A 16,460-nucleotide genomic window follows, 5' to 3' on the forward strand; every position below is an offset into this window, starting at 1 on the left:
AAGAGGAAGATGAGCTAAGGGAGGGTGGAGTGGAACATGCCTGGCACAGCAGTGAGATTCTACCAGCCTCGGTAGATGGTCCAGGTAAGTGTCCGAAGCCACTTAGCCCCCTCCTGTGCCATCTTAAGCTAATCTTTACGACCGCATGGAGCGTCTGCAACCAAATAATTAAAATATTTCTTCCGATTGCCCTTTCAGAATAGAGATACCAAGGCTGGTGACAGATTATGAAGTGACAGTTCATAACGTTATCACGTTACAGTACTTACATCTGAGGAAGGGATTATATATTGGTTTTGATACAAGTTGAATATGAACCACGTTTTAAACATGTGACATGAAGCATTTGCACCACATTTACAGTGTGCAAATTGTATAGCATGATCAAGACTGTACTTTCATTATAGAAAATGGAAGCAAACATACAAACTCACAGCGAATATGTATTTTAAAGTTTTGTGTGGAAATTATGTAGCATCTCAAACCAAATAACCGTCAGCTTAATGTAGGTTCAGTGTCTGTCTGACACCTCCTCTTGTAATTCAACCATCTAATCATTCCCTTTTGTTAAGTGTGAATGTGATTTCACACTTTTACCTGGTCAGGTAGCTTTCTTATTATTTAACAGCTAAGTACTTGATAATGATTCCTGCTGTTTGGTGGGACTCTCAAGGGAAGTAAAAATGGTTGTAGGCCAACTATAAAAAAATAAGGTAAATTATGTTCAAATTAAAACTTCAGATGCCACGGCAACATTAAAAATGCCTTGGTCTAAAATTCACTTATGATGGAAAGTCACTAAAGTATTAAATGATTAACAAAATAAAAGAGAATTAGCCTTATTCCAATAATCTCCCTTTACCCATCTTTACCTGGTAAGGTGGCCTGTAAAATTAAAACAAAACAAAAAACCCACAGAATCCTCTCTAATTCAGGCCTTTCCTTAATTAGTGCCTACTTCCCCTCTATTCCTGAGGCTGCTGACAGCTATCACTATTTACCCCACCTTGTTTTTTCTCTTACAATATAAATAACAATAGCATTTTTCTAAACAGTTGAAGTGGGTGGCAAGGGGACGAAGTAAGCTAGAGAGTCTACCTATATACTATTGTGATACCGCAGACTATAAAAAATTGAACTTAGGCAGAGTAATTGCTTGGTATACTGGAAGGAGGATAATAAAAGCACTTTCGCCACTAAAGAAAATTAAATGTGGGAAAAAAAAAAAAGAAAGAAAAGAAAAGACCGATGGCAGTTTGAATGTAGAGTATTTGTTTTTTGTTTTCCTAACACACTGTGCCAAGTTTTATACTCTTTCTGTTTCCAATTTTGCTTTCGGTGAAGGTTTCTCGAATCTCAGCAATCCCACACATAAACATTTATCGTTATATCCATTAAGACTTAAGGTTTTAGATTTTCAACTATGAGGGAGAACTCAGCCAAAGATGCTTGAAAGATAAATACGTTTAATTAGGGGCAGAGGATGATCATTAAAGGAAGTCTGACTGCTGCAGAAGTCATTAACAATCTTAAATGAAATTTTTATTTTTATGATAGCCATTTACATGTATAATAAGAACCAATGATTCTTGGGAGCAGTGTGACAGAAACAGAGTGTGGCGAGAACTCATGTAAGACATACTATTTAAATGAGCTGGTGTTAGCTATTCATATTTGTTAATGAACTAGATATGCAGGGCTATAAGAATGAATGTTCTGATGCTTTAAATTTTAATATCTAGAAATCAAGGGTAAGGACCAATTACTAGAATTTCCACTCTTAAAGGAATAATTAATAATGATATAACAAATGTACAGCTCCAAACTTCCAAAAAAGAAAAAGTTTAATTTTAAAAAATTAAGATAAAGATTTGAAAAACAGCCAAAACGGCAATGTCAAGCTGTAGTAGTATGGGATCCTGGCAGCTTTCTAGGTTGGTCATGGATCATAATTCTAAGTGTTTTAATATACAGTAATCCATAGGAATGCGTTGCAGACCCTGTTATCACCTGTGGTTAATGGAGCCCGTGATACAGATGAGCAGGCTGTTCTTTGCTCTTACCTTTATGGTAAATAAACTGGCATTCTGGAATCACAATAATTAAATAAAATGTAAATCCCTAATCTCATTTGGCTATTTGGACCAAGAAAGTTACCCGGCTATTACCTGTCTAGTTCTAATGATTAGTAATGATTTATTGTTCTTTTTTTTTATTGTTCTAAAAGCACTCTGATGTGGTGCCTTGATGTCTAATGAAAAGAAATTGGTCTTAAAAAGCTACTCATTGTTTATCCTGACTCTTAGATAACACATTTTTCTTCTGATAAAATATGTTTCTTATTTATTGTTCAAAACACACAATATAGACAATAATTCTAATTCTGGTGCAGTTTTATTTAGTAGTGTTTTATCCCTGGTGCCTGGCTGTCTACCGTCGTACCTCAGCACATAGCTTTACCCTGAGATAAGGCCCCTCTCCTTTGCTCTCTCTCCCATGCTTTCTGTAGTTTGTCTGCAGGATGCAGGTTTTGAACTGAAGAGCGCAGTGGAGTTCTAACTGTGCCTTTCCGGTTCCAGCACAATCAAAGTTTTGTGTTTGGAATTGTCCTTGACATTCTTTCGTCCCACAATGGGGTGGACAAAGTGTGCTGGAAACCATGACATCATTATCATTGACTCAGACTTAAATAAATCACCTGCATCTTGGCCTCTTTCTGCTTATTCAAGGATTCTTCATCTTAAGGAAGAAAGTGCTCTTTATTTTTACAAACCTTCATCCCAAGGGTGGTTGGAAAACACAAACTTTTACAAGTGTTTTAAAAATAAATATACTATGTGGTTTTAGATGCAGTATGCTGAGTCAGAGGTGTCTTGGACAATGTTTAAGGTTAAATGTGAGGCAGAAGGACAGCCAGCATTGCCATTAAATCAGAGGAGATAGCCCTAAACTATGTACTTTTACATCCTTCTGAATATGGGTTCACTTGAAACTTTAATATGCATAAACATAGCATTTCAAATATACACCTGGAAAGTTTAGTGTTTCATTTTAATAAATTGAGCTGGATACTAGAAAGATAAAAAGGTTGATGCTAAGTAAATTGGAGCAAATTGCGTGCTAGGTAAAAGTGATACACCATCTCCTCTGATGTCTCTCAAAGATCTCAATTGTGCAATCTTTGGTTAAAAAGGGTGAGAACTAAAGTAATACTGTAGAATGCAATGTCCACAAAGTGCCAGTTACATATTTGTATGCCCAGCACTTATTAATTTGGGACGTAACTACCTACTGTAACTTCCCTTTACTTTTTCATAAGAAAATGACAATGAGGAAGGAAGTGCAGCAGAAATCCTGAACATTACCACTATTATGCAAAAAAAAAAAAATGCTGTTAACTGTTTTCCCCTCAGTGACTTGATGTGCTCTCAGATGGAAAACTTATGATGCTTGTGACTCTTGGCCACCAGAAGTCACATGAGATGAGCGAGGAAGAAAGACACAAAGGCTATATTTATACCTAGGACTGAACTTCTCAGAAATACCTTAATTTAATTCCTTGCAATGGCTGATAAAAATATCAGAGGAGGGACCCTTTCAACCGATCAATTATTACAATTGACGATATTGTATTACTATATATTGAATTTCTAAATGTTTTATACAGAATGTTCCTATGAAAATACTCCTTAAACAAGGCAGAAGTCCAAAACCAGGAATGAATTCAAAGTAGCTGTATAGTTAAAAACAAATATCATTCTAATGATCCAGCTGTTGTGAGCAGTAGCATTAAATTAGCATCTATTTACACCTGTGTACTTAAGAGTGCCCATGCTTTTTCAGGTCTGATGCCATAAATAGGTATGCTGTAGGATAGTGCATGTAAAACCCCCAATTAAAAAATATATTTTGACTTTACAGTGAAAATTGCTGGAAACTGTTCTTCTATCAAATAATTATAACTAGAACATGATGAGCAAAGAATGGTCATGAAAAATTTGGAAATTTAGAGTCCTATATATAAAGTTTCTCTTGTTTTAAGTAAAATGATTATGAGAGAGAGAGTGTGAGAGAGAGAGAAAGAGAGGGAGAGGGAGAGCGATGGAAAGAAAGTGAGAGTCATCCAGAATCATGCTTGGTTCTCATTAAAATTGTTATCAAAGCACAATTTTTAAAAATCCATGTTTAATGTATTTAATTGGAAGAATTTTAACTGCCAGCTGTCTTGCTCTGCCCTCTCACTCTACAATTTAGTAGGCAGAAAACTCCAGGATTCCCTCATTTTTCAAACTTCCCTTTATTTTAAAACATTGCATTTTTTGAACCTTCTGTATTTTGTGAATCTTCTACTTCGAATGTTACATGTTTTCATCTTCCACAGAACATTGTGCCACTGTTATATCTATATAGTTTTCCTTAGGAAATGACTATGATGATCTACTGAGGCAAAGGATAAGGAGAAAAAGTTATTTATGGAGTAGTAGGGAAAGGAATATAGAAGGTATGTTTTGGAAATTTATTTGAAACAGAGAACATTCATTTTCAATACCTCTGGGAAGTTGGTTCTATAAATGGGGCATTTCAAGTTTTAATATTTAAATTTGGCTTAAAATAGATTAGAACCACTATAGGATGGGTTTTTTTCCCCAAAGGGGAAAAATCATCAACATAAATATGAAATTCTGACTTGCCACTAAACATCCAGAGTTACCAGGGACGTAGCAGCTAGCATGCCTCTTCATAAGGACAAATACTTAGTTGCTTTTGACTCTTACTGAAAAAATAATATCCTTCCCCCTGTTTGTCACTAGAACTGCCACCAGAAGAAAAGCCCTTCGTTTGCCCCAAATAAGCACCACTGTTTTTCACAGCTTGCAGTAATGCTTAAAGTAAATAAGTTCTTGTGCAGCTAGCACTATTGGATTCATTCAATTGCCTGAACAAAGCTATTGTTTAGAGGTTTACAACAAGCCTTTTCTCTGTTTCCTTTAAAAGAATCTTCCTTGTTCCTGTGGTTGGCATGCTTAGTATAGTAAGCCTTTCTACAATTTTCAAATGCTAAAGATAATTTTCCCCCACAGAAGAAATGAAGGAAGACTATGACACTATGGGGCCCGAAGCCACGATCCAGACCACAGTTAACAATGGTACAGGTAAGTTATGTTTGTGGCCCCAAGATCCTATTTCCCCATCTCATGTGGAGTTAGTGAGTCAGGGAAAGAAACCCTGCCCATGCGTTTGTGTCTCCAGGACTTAACAATTAAGTCAGGCTTCATGCGGCTCTTGCTTTGTTTCAGATCACACCTCTCTACATTTGGTATTTTATTCAGTGAATATATCTTTCATTCCTATAGCCCTAATTTATACTTCTGAAGGTCAAGAATACTGAATTGTAGAAAAGGATTCTTTCGGAGTATGAGTTGGGCAAACTTCTAGTTGTAATTTTTATTTTAAAAGAGTGCATAAAGTATTTTTTTAATTAGAATATGATATGCCTCTTTCAGCCACTACTTGAGATCAGTTATTGAGAATTCTAATTATATGGTGTAATTTATATTGGAAAATGTTTTCAGAAAGACAAACCCATAAGCATTCCTCACAAAAAATTAATCATGAGTTCCTTTTTATTCTTTCTTCACCTTTAATCCTTTGCATCTTTTAGCTTTACTAGGCAGTGTTTTCCAGGCACAAGTTTTATGAAAAGCAATAGACAATTCCAGTTCTTTTTAGTGAAGCTGGAAAATTACCGTGGGAAGGTAGTCAGTGTTCTGTTTTACTCTGTTTCTGCTCTAGTATGGGAGAGTCGTGATATTCCATGTTCTTTCCCCAAAATTGAACAGTATCTTCTGACGCATTGTCACATCAACTGTGCAAACTTACACTGACTCACAGGGTTTCTCTCTCTTTTCCTATATAAGTCTAATTATTCCTGGTGCTTCAAACAATCCTCTACACAACCATTACAAATATTTTACTAATGAACAGTATAAAATAATCTTCTAAAACAAACCCCCCCAAATCACATGACAATTTCCACTCAACTTGGCAACGGAAAAAGTTACAGCTTTATGAAACTTTAGAAATGTAAATAATTAAGATGATATATCTCCTTTATGTTGATGCACATCATCATAAACTGCTCGTGCTGTGCTTCTATTTAGAATGCTCTAATAAATAACTTAAGAGGCTCTAATTCATTTTCTTGGGTGCAAAAGAAGAGAAATCGTAAAAAATTATTGTCGTTTTCTTTCATTTGAATAATGTCACTGAATTTAAGTTGCAAAAATGAGACTATACAATGGGGGATTATGGAAAAGTTACAGAATTAGGAATCAAGAATCCTAATATATAGACATGGGCCTGACAATGATTAGATTGTGACTTTGGACAAGTCAATTCTTTTTGGAACTCAGTTTCCATAACTATAAAATGAAGAGATTGAATTGATTGCTTGCTGAGAATATTTCTAGTTTTAATACTCTTTTTTGCTGAGATTTATGGCCAGGTGAAAATAGAAATAAAACAAATTAATTCCATATAAAGACATAATAATAGAGATACCATGAATTAGATACTTCTAATGTCCTATTTCATGGGGCCAAAAATGGCTTTATGTGCCTTTTAAAAATAAATGTTAAGCTTCAACTTCAGATAGAAATAAAAGTTGATGATTTTTATTACCTTTATAAACATTTAAAGTGTCACAAAAGTAAATTCACTCCAGAAAGTGACAATTTACTAGCAGTTGTATATACCAGAGATCTAAAGTGAAGTAAAAAATTGTTCCTATTCAGAAGATTTAAAAATCAAACTTGAGTGTTCTTTCACCAGGCTCTAAGATACTCCTTTCTCATAATACTTACTATTCCTTAGAGTCCAGGTGTATTCAGTATACCAATAAATCAATAAGTATGACCGAGTGTCTTCTATATATTCACTGCATGCACATGTGTGGTATGAGATAGACCAGGAGGACTAAGGCATGGTTACTATTTAATTGGAAGAGAGCCTAATACACTTAAACAGTAATGACAATAACTGATAGTTTGGCAAATATACCTCAAATGGTAGGAACCATTTGTAATTTGAGGAGTGGGAGAGAATCTATGGGGTAGGTATTCAGAGAAGCTGTTCTGAAGGAGGTGGGATTTTAACTGAATCGATATTCAATAGTCAGAGAGGAGTGAGGGAGGCTTTCTGGTAGAAGAGGAGTGTTTGAGCCAAGGCTGGATATCTGTTCAGTGGATAGTGAATGAAAGGATTTGGCTGAAGCAGAGGGTCCTAGAAGGCTACTGATGGCAAATACAGTTGGACATTTAAGTTGAAGCCAGCTGGTGGGGAATATAAAGCATCAGACAGGAGTTCAGGTCATGTTATACTACCATGATTTCTATGGGGGAAAAACCAGACTCTGAGAGCCCAACTGGAAGTCATTATAGTTTGCCAGGTGTCGAGTGATAAAAACCCTGGCCTAGGGTGGTGACAGTGGTGAAATTAGCAACATAACATCTTAATAGTCAATTGATTCTCTGGGTGTTGGAGTCAAAGTGGCTTCAAGATTACACATCTGGGTGTCTAGAATATGGTGATGCTCACTATTTCTAAATATACAGAAGAAGGATCCAGTTTTGAAGAGAACACATTAAACTGATCTTTGACATAAGTATTTTCATATAAATTTAGGGCTGTATATGGGAAATCCACTGGAAATGAGGAATTAGATCCATGCAGTCAGAGGTAACGATTTGAGGGACATGCAAACGTATACAGTTGGTATTTAACATCTTGGGGCTATGAGATTTACAATTGATTATCAATTATTGGAATTACTGCAACAGGTAGAAGGCCAAGGCCAGAGATCCTGGTAGGTAGAGAGAAAAATAAAATTCACTGAAGGAAAAAAGATTGAAAAGAGAGGGAAAAAATATGAACATCCAGAAGAAAAAAAAAGGAGAGAGATGTTCAAAACACAGGGTAGTCAACTCAATCAAAGGCTTCCGATAACTACAACTGGAAAATTGCTGAGTAAACCCGCTGGATTTAGTAAATAGGCATTTACTGGTGACCCTCAGTTTACAAGTCTGTTCTTTTAAAGAATAAATGCATTATTCTTCCCAACCATATGATTACTGCCTCTTATTCCTAGATTTCTCTCTTTAGATGCTAACTGCATGTGGAAATAATACCTCTTTTCTGGTTGAGCTTGTTTCTTAATGGACCATCTCTTTCACTCCATCCATGTTCTACTGATCAAAAGATCCAGCTATTGGCTTACTTTCTTCCCTTGCTCTCTCTCAAGCAGCAGTAATATCTTCCTCCAGTGAACTCCAAGAGTATAACTCAGCTAACCCTACCATAGATTCTGTAGTGTATTATTAATTATGTTTTGTCTTTTTCAAATTTGATTGCAAACTCTGAGATGATGTAATGTTTCTCAAGCTCCCACATTGTCTATAAAGGTGGCTTAAACATAGTAGAACTTTCAATAAATATGTTTTTTGATGAATGGAGGTAGAATTCCTTAATATCTGATACCATTTTCTTTTTCTAATTAAGCAGATCAATAGACATTGGGATTGATATATTTTAAACCAGTTAAGCAATTTTCTGATACAAAGAGTTGCTATTCATTCAAGTAAGTTTCAGCAGAAGCCATAGAAAATGTCCCTAATATTTCTCTCTGTATACTCTGTATACATAAATTTCATTCCTAACTAAAAGTAGAGAAAAGGCCTCTGTAGTTCCTGTTCAATTCCACAAATCTATTAAGTAATAACATTTAGCTACAGAGTATATGTAAAATATATATATTTAGCTATATAATATATAATATAAATGGATAAACTAGTCTTTTAGAACTTAAAAACTTTTGCTTCATAGAATATTCTTCTGAGTTCAAAGATGTAAGACATGGTGGGAAGGACTTAGATGAATTGCATCATGGAATTCTAAAATAGAAAGTTGTAGTACAGAACAATTCTTTAACTATAATTTGACAGTTGAAGAAACGGTGGTAAAAAAAAAAAAGAAAATACTACAATTTGGGAATAAAATCACCTGACATAACCTCAAGTTTTTCACCACACAGGAGCTGATCCTGCTAGAAACCACTAGTGTCAAATTTCATTTTTATGTTCTTTATCAAAATTGTCATCAAGTGCTATCAATTCTACTATCATAAATATTGATATCACTTGCATTTATCCCCACCATTTTTTCACTATTCTAATTTAAATCCTTATCTTTCATTTGAGCTATTTGATAGCTTATTAATGAGGGTCCCTGTTTTCAATGTTTTATTTCTTCAATCATTCTTCACATTAACATCAAACTTGTTTTCTGAACACTTGAGGCAGATAGATGAGTGTAACTTGTTACCCTACTTCATAAGCACCTGAATTGTTCTCCATTGTTGTCAGAATGACTCAGCACTTGCAATTGCTCCCTCCATGATCTAACCTAACCCCTACTTGCCTTTAATACCATTTTCCAAATTTGACCGTCAGCTCTGAAGGGCTAGCAACCATTTCTACTCCTCTAACTCATAAGAAAACCCCTCATTCATTCTGAACCTGATAGCATCATACACATTCTTAAGGGCTCAGCTCACAGGCTGTTTTCAAGAGCAAACCATCTCAGAGTCTCCCAGATAAAACTAACCAATCCTTCCTCTGAGAATGTCTTGAAGAATCTATTTTATTCTGCATCATTTTCATATAATACTTAGTTATTTGCCTTTTGCCCTGCTAGATTATAAGCTATTTGAGGGCAGGTGATGTGTGGGATTTGGGTTACTTTATCACCACATATCCTGAATGGGCTAGATCAATAAGTGTTTTTGAATAAACAAGGAAGTGAACAAGAGATAAACACTTGGCCTTCCATTTCATATTGTCAGGTTGACACAGTTTTGACACCTGACCTGAAATAACCAACTATACATTTTCCTCTCACATTATTCCAGTCTCCCCCACTAGAAAGCTCCAGTTACATTTGACTGTTTTCTAGCCTTCCTGTCCCACTTTTAGTCAGTCCACATTCTTCCTATACCCCTTTCCCTCATTGTCCTAATTTCCTCCTTAGAATTCGTATTTGCCCCATTAACACTTAGAGGACAAAACCCACATTCCTCAGTCTGGAATTCAATGCCATCCATTTTGTATTGACAGTACTCTATTCCTGGAACACCAAGTCCCTTGGTGATACCAAATAATAATCACATTTTTTCCAGCCTCTGAATCTCTTCCCATGTTATTCCGTGGGCCCTAATCTCTCACATGTTCTATTCTAGCCATCCAAACTCTGCCCATCCTCTGTTCCTCACAGCCAGCTCACCTCCCATTTCCTTACTGTGGTCATCATTGACCACCCTCACCCACATCGATCTCTTCCTTCTCTGAAATCCCACAGCAGTAAGGTAGACACCACTAATTTTAGCTTGTTGATAGTGTTCCTCTTTACATTTTTATGCCCCTGTTTTACCTAGTTAATTTCATGGGGACAAGAGACTTCTTTAGCTGGAAAATGGGGGTAGATGATCACAGTGTCCACTTCATGGGATGATTGAGGTAATACAATAACATATACCTTGACCTTAGTGAATGTCCCCAAAATGTTTGCTTTAAGAAAAGGCCCGTTCTCTGTTTGCCTCAAAGTGCCCATCTGACTTGCTTAGTGGAGAAAAACAGACTCCAAGGAATGAAACCACAATAGGGGAAAACACTCCCTAGAAAAGAGATTGTACAGAAACAAAAAACAAGATTTTTTTCAACTTGTTAAAGTCAAAGAACAACAGTTGAACAAGATTGTTTTCAACTTGTTAAAGTCAAAGAACAACAGTATTGAGGTTACTTTTTATAACAAAGTTAGATCAACAGCACAGAAAAATGGGTTTATAACAACATAAAGCATTGTAAACCCTGATTTATATTAATAACTTTCTACATTGCGTAATTTCACTGGTTTTAATGTTTAAAAAAAGAAAGGAAATTGTACGCTTTAGCTCATAAGATGAACACCCTTTTACAAAAAATCCCACATCTTCCAGATATTACTAGGATTCAAATTCAGAATGAAGTTTCATGTAGAATTTTTAAGAGCGTGTGCAAAATTTATTTTCTAGGAAGATTAGCGAGATGGGAAAACGGAGGAGCATTACAAATCGGAGTTTGCCTACACACTGGAAGTAACAAGGATCTACCTTGGGTGCATGGTGATCATTGGCATCAATGCAGTTCCACGTGCATATCAAGACCCAAATAGGCCCCTGATGTTTTCCCCTGAATGTGTGAAAGTTATATTTACGCAGACAATCTAGTACTTAGTTATAAAGGGCCACCTGAATCTTAGCTTCCTTTCCTGGGGGTGGGGTTGGGGATGGGGGGTGAAAGTAACTTGCATCTAGAAACTGGGAAGGCTGATTTACAGCTCAGTATTTAATCTCACAAAAAGCAAGAAAATTATGGTCTGAGGATTAACTATATACACTCCAACTGTAGAAATTAAACATGTGTCCAATATTTTAAGAATAATATATAAATACATTTACATATGAGAGGCAAAGAGTGTCTTGGAGTGCTCTGGATTCTGGAGTCAAATAAACATGCATTTGAATTTTGTCTCTACCAATTACTAGGTACCTGGACTTGTGTATGTAACTGATAAGCCTTTATCTCTACATCTGTAAAGTGGAAACATTGCTTCCCTGTACACAAGGTCTTACTGTAGGGATTAAATGACATTTTATTGTAATGCACCTATTACAATGGCTAACATTCACCAAGTGTTCACCATTTTTTGGTGGTGGTTGTTAATTTGGGTTCTGTTGTTTTTACATCTACCAGTAAGTTAGCCTTAACTTTTTTTCATTCATTAAAAAAATAAACCCCCTCTGAACTGTTTCCTCCCTTCTCCCTTTCACACTGGTTCCTTATTAACTTCTTCCCTAGAAAACAAAAATACATTTAATAAATTTGTAGTGGAAGATCTAACCTTCCATTTTGAGAGTCTTTGCCAATAAGCTTCCCTGGACATCCTGGAAAACTAAACTGACAAGTTGTAGGACACATATCTCCTCTCACTGCTCTGGCAATAAATTTGAGGTTAAAATATGAAGGTTTAGAAGGAGTAACTTAGTTTTCTATTTCATCGCATCTTTATTTAGTATACTTTTTAACTGTATAAGAGTAGTATTTTATATAATGTATAGTGTATAATGATGAAAATGGAATTTTCCTTTATTTGATCACTGACTAGCATCAAGAATCAGATTCTTTTTTTTTCCTTTCTGCCCTGAAAAACAATCAAATAAGCAAATAAAATATTTGCCATGTTAATAACCACTCTGCAATCATTCTTTTAGTGAGAGTATTTGCTGTGTGCAGAGTTTGAACTAAGTCTTGAGAAAGGGACTTAAATGGAGTAGAAGATACAGTTTCTGTCCTCAAGGAACTTAAAATCTTATGATGTCAATGAAATACCAAATCCTAATGGCAGGAAGACAAAATTTACAAAAAAATAATTATAGCCTCATTAGCTACTCAAATCAATGATCATTTATTGAGACCCTACTAAGTGCAAGGCATTTTGTTAGGCATCATGAAATGGTCATAAGCAAAGACTAGTCCCTGTCATTAAGGACTTAATTTCAAATGAGTGAATAAAAAAATGGTAGATGAGTAAGAAATGGGTTAAAATGTTTAGCACAACCGCAAAATGTGTCCACTGAGTGTGACGAGTATGCCACGATGACGGGGAGGTTGTTGGTGTGGGAGGAGTGGGCTGGGGGGTGGGGGAGTATATGGGAACCTCTTATATTTTTTAATGTAACATTTTTTATGTGCTGTATATATCATCAAAAAAATACAATTTACAAAAATGATGTGGTGGGTGGTGGGGAGTGGGGTATATGGGAAAAAATAAATAAATATTAAAAAAATAAAATTAAACTAAATTTTAAAAAAATGTTTAGCACAGTGTTACGATGTAATAAACACTCAATTGTTCCTAGCCATTATTATCATTGTTATTATTGATAACTATAATAATATATGAATTAAGCTGATTTATTTGAAATATAACATGCTTTGTAGGTTCAGATGCAAAGTGTCCAATATTACAGAGAATTTCTGACAGAGTGTAGGGTCAAAGATGGGAGGTAGGTTTAGGAGACTGCAAACTCCAGGGAAGGTTTTCTCCATGACAAAGTCCTGCTGTACATGCCTATATGTAAAGGAGAGAAAAAGATAAAGATTAGTAAAGCAAAAGGTGAATGGTGAAAGATGCAGCAGGTACAACCAAGAGATTTGAGGGAAGAGCTTAAGATGGTAGCTCGACAGTGGGTGGAGACCCGTCTTTTTTAGAAGTAAGAGTAAAAGAAGAAGGGAGATTTGGGTTGAATGAAACGTAGCTCTGGGAGTTAATCTCATACGTGTTGCACTCTCTGAAGTAATTAGGAAAAGAGAAGATCAGTTGACAGTATGGGAATGAGAGTAGGGTTGGAATCCGGAAGAGTGGAGAATTAGAGTAATTGCTGTGGACAATGTGTGAAAGTTCAACTTATAATCATAAAAGAATATCCTATTCTGATAACAGTCTGAAACAAATCTATGTAATTACAGCAGTTTCTGCAGAAAATTTGGTACCCTAGGAAGAGAGACATTGGACTGGATTTTATTTTGGCAAAGAAAGAATGATGCAGGAAAAAGGCTCAAAGATGGATGTGATTGCAAGCTCCAAGCTGAACTAAGAGACAACTAAAGTCAGAACAGTTGAAATTGACTGGTGAACTTGTCAGGGCCTGATTAACACAATGAAGTATCTGTTTCAGGGCGATGAGGAACAAATGGCATTTAGAAATAGAATTGTCCTGGGTTTAGCCCCGTCCCAAGATATGGCCATCCATGCTGTTGGACAAGAGAACATCAACACACTGCAAAGCCAATATTCTGCATGGACTATTCTGTGAATAGTAGATTTTCCTAGAGTGATAGTAATGGCAGCCTGTGGGAGATATAATGATGGGACAAAATTCATTGTACTTGAGCTTTATAGAAGTGTCCTGAGACATGATGGTGAAAATGGAAGACTTGAACTTCAAAAACTTACAGTCACAGATTGGAGGCTCTTTGAGGGTAGAAGCTAAATTTTCTCTTCTCTATATTCCCTCCCAGTAGGTGCAGAGGTTTATAGAGCATTGACGGTGGGTAAACAAGTTGTAGAATTAGGGAATAAATGAATAGACAAATATATGCTGAGTGAATTAATAAAACAGGAACACTGGTTTGAAAATAGTAGTGTGAATTAAGGAGCGTGCTGGCCTCTCCTCCTTGCTCTGTGTGTCAAGACAGATGAAAGCAGGAAGAGCCTCTGCTGGAAAGATCTATAAAGGATGGGATATTACTAAGGGATGACACAGTTTCATTTAATCCAAAGGAGTGGAACGCATGTAGGAGGATATCATTAAGCATGTGGGGGGATAAACAAGTAAAATGTGAAATGGGAAGGCAAAATGAACCATGAATAAATTCCTTTTTTGGTCTCTAGTCCTAAATTAAGCTTAAGACATTTTTAATATATTATAATCATCAAATGAAATAATGTTGATAATAATAATAAATAACTTAAAATAGTTTTAAAAATTTACTTTTGCAAGGTGCTTCAGAAAGTTATTCTGTATTGAGTAGCTTTAGAAAATTGATGAAAAAGTAGAAAAATCCAAATTAGGAAAATACCATCTTTAAATATTAATACTAAATGGAAATTTTAAATAAGCATCTTGGGCTGAGAATTGAAAAAAAAAATTTCTCCAGATCTAGTTCTGGATCATCACATAAACAATTTTTTTTAATGTATAGGAGTCAGAAGAAAAACAAGTAAGAAAAAAGTTAAGAATTTAATATTTTAAAATTGTATTTTATATATTTTGTTTTTTTCCCATACTAATTGTGGTATGCTAATATGGATTGTTTAAAATTATTTATGGTGTCATAATGATAGTTCAACACACTGAAATCAGATCAGTTAGGTATGATGAAAATTTTTAATATTCATATATAATATGAATTATAATCATATAATATTATAATATATTCTTCTTTCTCATTGAGTCATTATGCTGTTTTGAAAGGAGCAGTGGCTTAAGAGTCAGGATACAAGAGTTCTACATTCAGGTCTTCCAGAAATTGCTTATGCTAGTTGTGTAACTTTTTATGAGTCATTCACCTTGCTATACCTGTTAAGAGAGGAAATTAGATGAAAAAAGTAGTTTTCAGATTCTACCCTACCCTCTCCTTTCTTCTAATGAAATTTTACTGAGAGTCATGGACAAAGAAAATAAAAAGGTGGGCTGCTCGATTTGCCTGAGGGTGGGAAGTTCTGGGGCCCTGACTCATGATGTTCTATCCAGAGCTGCATTCCTGGGCACGTGAGCCGTGAGCGGCCCGGGCCCCCGGCTCAGAAGGGCCTAGCGCTTGGGTTAAGCTCTGCCATTGCCATCTTGAAATGCTTAACAATTTTTGAACAACAGGGCCCACATTTTCATTTTGTCCTAGGCCCCACAAGTTATATAGCCAGGCCTGATTATACTTTGTAACCTGCAGCAAGATAGTAGCAGAGTGTAAACCAGGAATGGGAGAGGTGAAATCAGGGATGCCCTGCCTGAAGCACTAAGTAGAAATGCCAGTTCTGTTCAGGTCCGGCCCCGGGTGCCTGAAGAGCAGCTGAGTATCAAGTAAAGCTCTAGACCCAGATAAAAACTCTTGCTTGAGCAAGAAACACCGCAGTTCAAGGTGTAACTCTCCTAATTTGCTAATACTGAGGACAGGGTTAGCAGGCTAGCAAGCAATTAGGCCTCTTTAATCATAAATTCTGTGCATTATATCATTAGTGTAGAAGAAAGAGTAAGATATTTTTTTGTGCTCTTATTACCCTTCTAGTTTATTAACTTCCAATTCCTCTTATTACTCTTATGTGGAGTTTAAATTAAAACTTAAATTAGTTAACTTTCTTATCTGAGTAACAGAAGCCACACATGTTTGATCATGAGACATTTCTCAGCAAGAGTTGACTGGATGTGTAGTGTTAATCAATTGTACAAGAGCAGTTTACCAGATAATTCAATTAGTGCCTAATACTTAGCAAGAAGGGAGACAAGCTATTATAAACCATGTCCTGTTCCTGTTTATCTTACCTGTGACATTTTTATATATTGGAAAAGTTGGGTGATCCAGTCAGATATTCATCATGCACATCATCATTTTTTATTTTTTAAAATTAATTCTATACAATGAGGATTTTAAAATAAAGTTGAGGAGATAGGTTCTGAGTGAAAAAACCAACAGGAGTACCACATGGCAGGTTAGAGAAAGGGTCATTTTCAGGCCCACCAAGAAGAGCCTGTTGCTTCCCGGCTAATGAATATTGTGGTTTTATTAGCTTTGTTTGCGATTAGGAGCAGATAG

General features: G+C 35.7%; 1 protein-coding gene across 9 annotated transcripts in view; it reads left to right on the top strand.

Moving 5' to 3' along the window:
* ZEB2 (zinc finger E-box binding homeobox 2) overlaps nucleotides 1–16,460 on the top strand; it is a 129,695-nt gene that overhangs the window by 89,428 nt on the left and 23,807 nt on the right. For all 9 annotated transcript variants that reach the window (XM_071216461.1, XM_004480422.5, XM_071216460.1 and 6 more), the window contains exons 3-4: nucleotides 1–84; nucleotides 5,082–5,153. The exon at nucleotides 1–84 is cut by the window's left edge and continues 174 nt beyond it. In XM_071216461.1, the coding sequence (XP_071072562.1) occupies nucleotides 1–84; nucleotides 5,082–5,153 (156 nt within the window). The remainder of the gene's footprint in view (nucleotides 85–5,081; nucleotides 5,154–16,460) is intronic.

Source organism: Dasypus novemcinctus, chromosome 7, assembly GCF_030445035.2.
Source record: "Dasypus novemcinctus isolate mDasNov1 chromosome 7, mDasNov1.1.hap2, whole genome shotgun sequence".
In the NCBI taxonomy this organism is placed as follows: domain Eukaryota; kingdom Metazoa; phylum Chordata; class Mammalia; order Cingulata; family Dasypodidae; genus Dasypus; species Dasypus novemcinctus.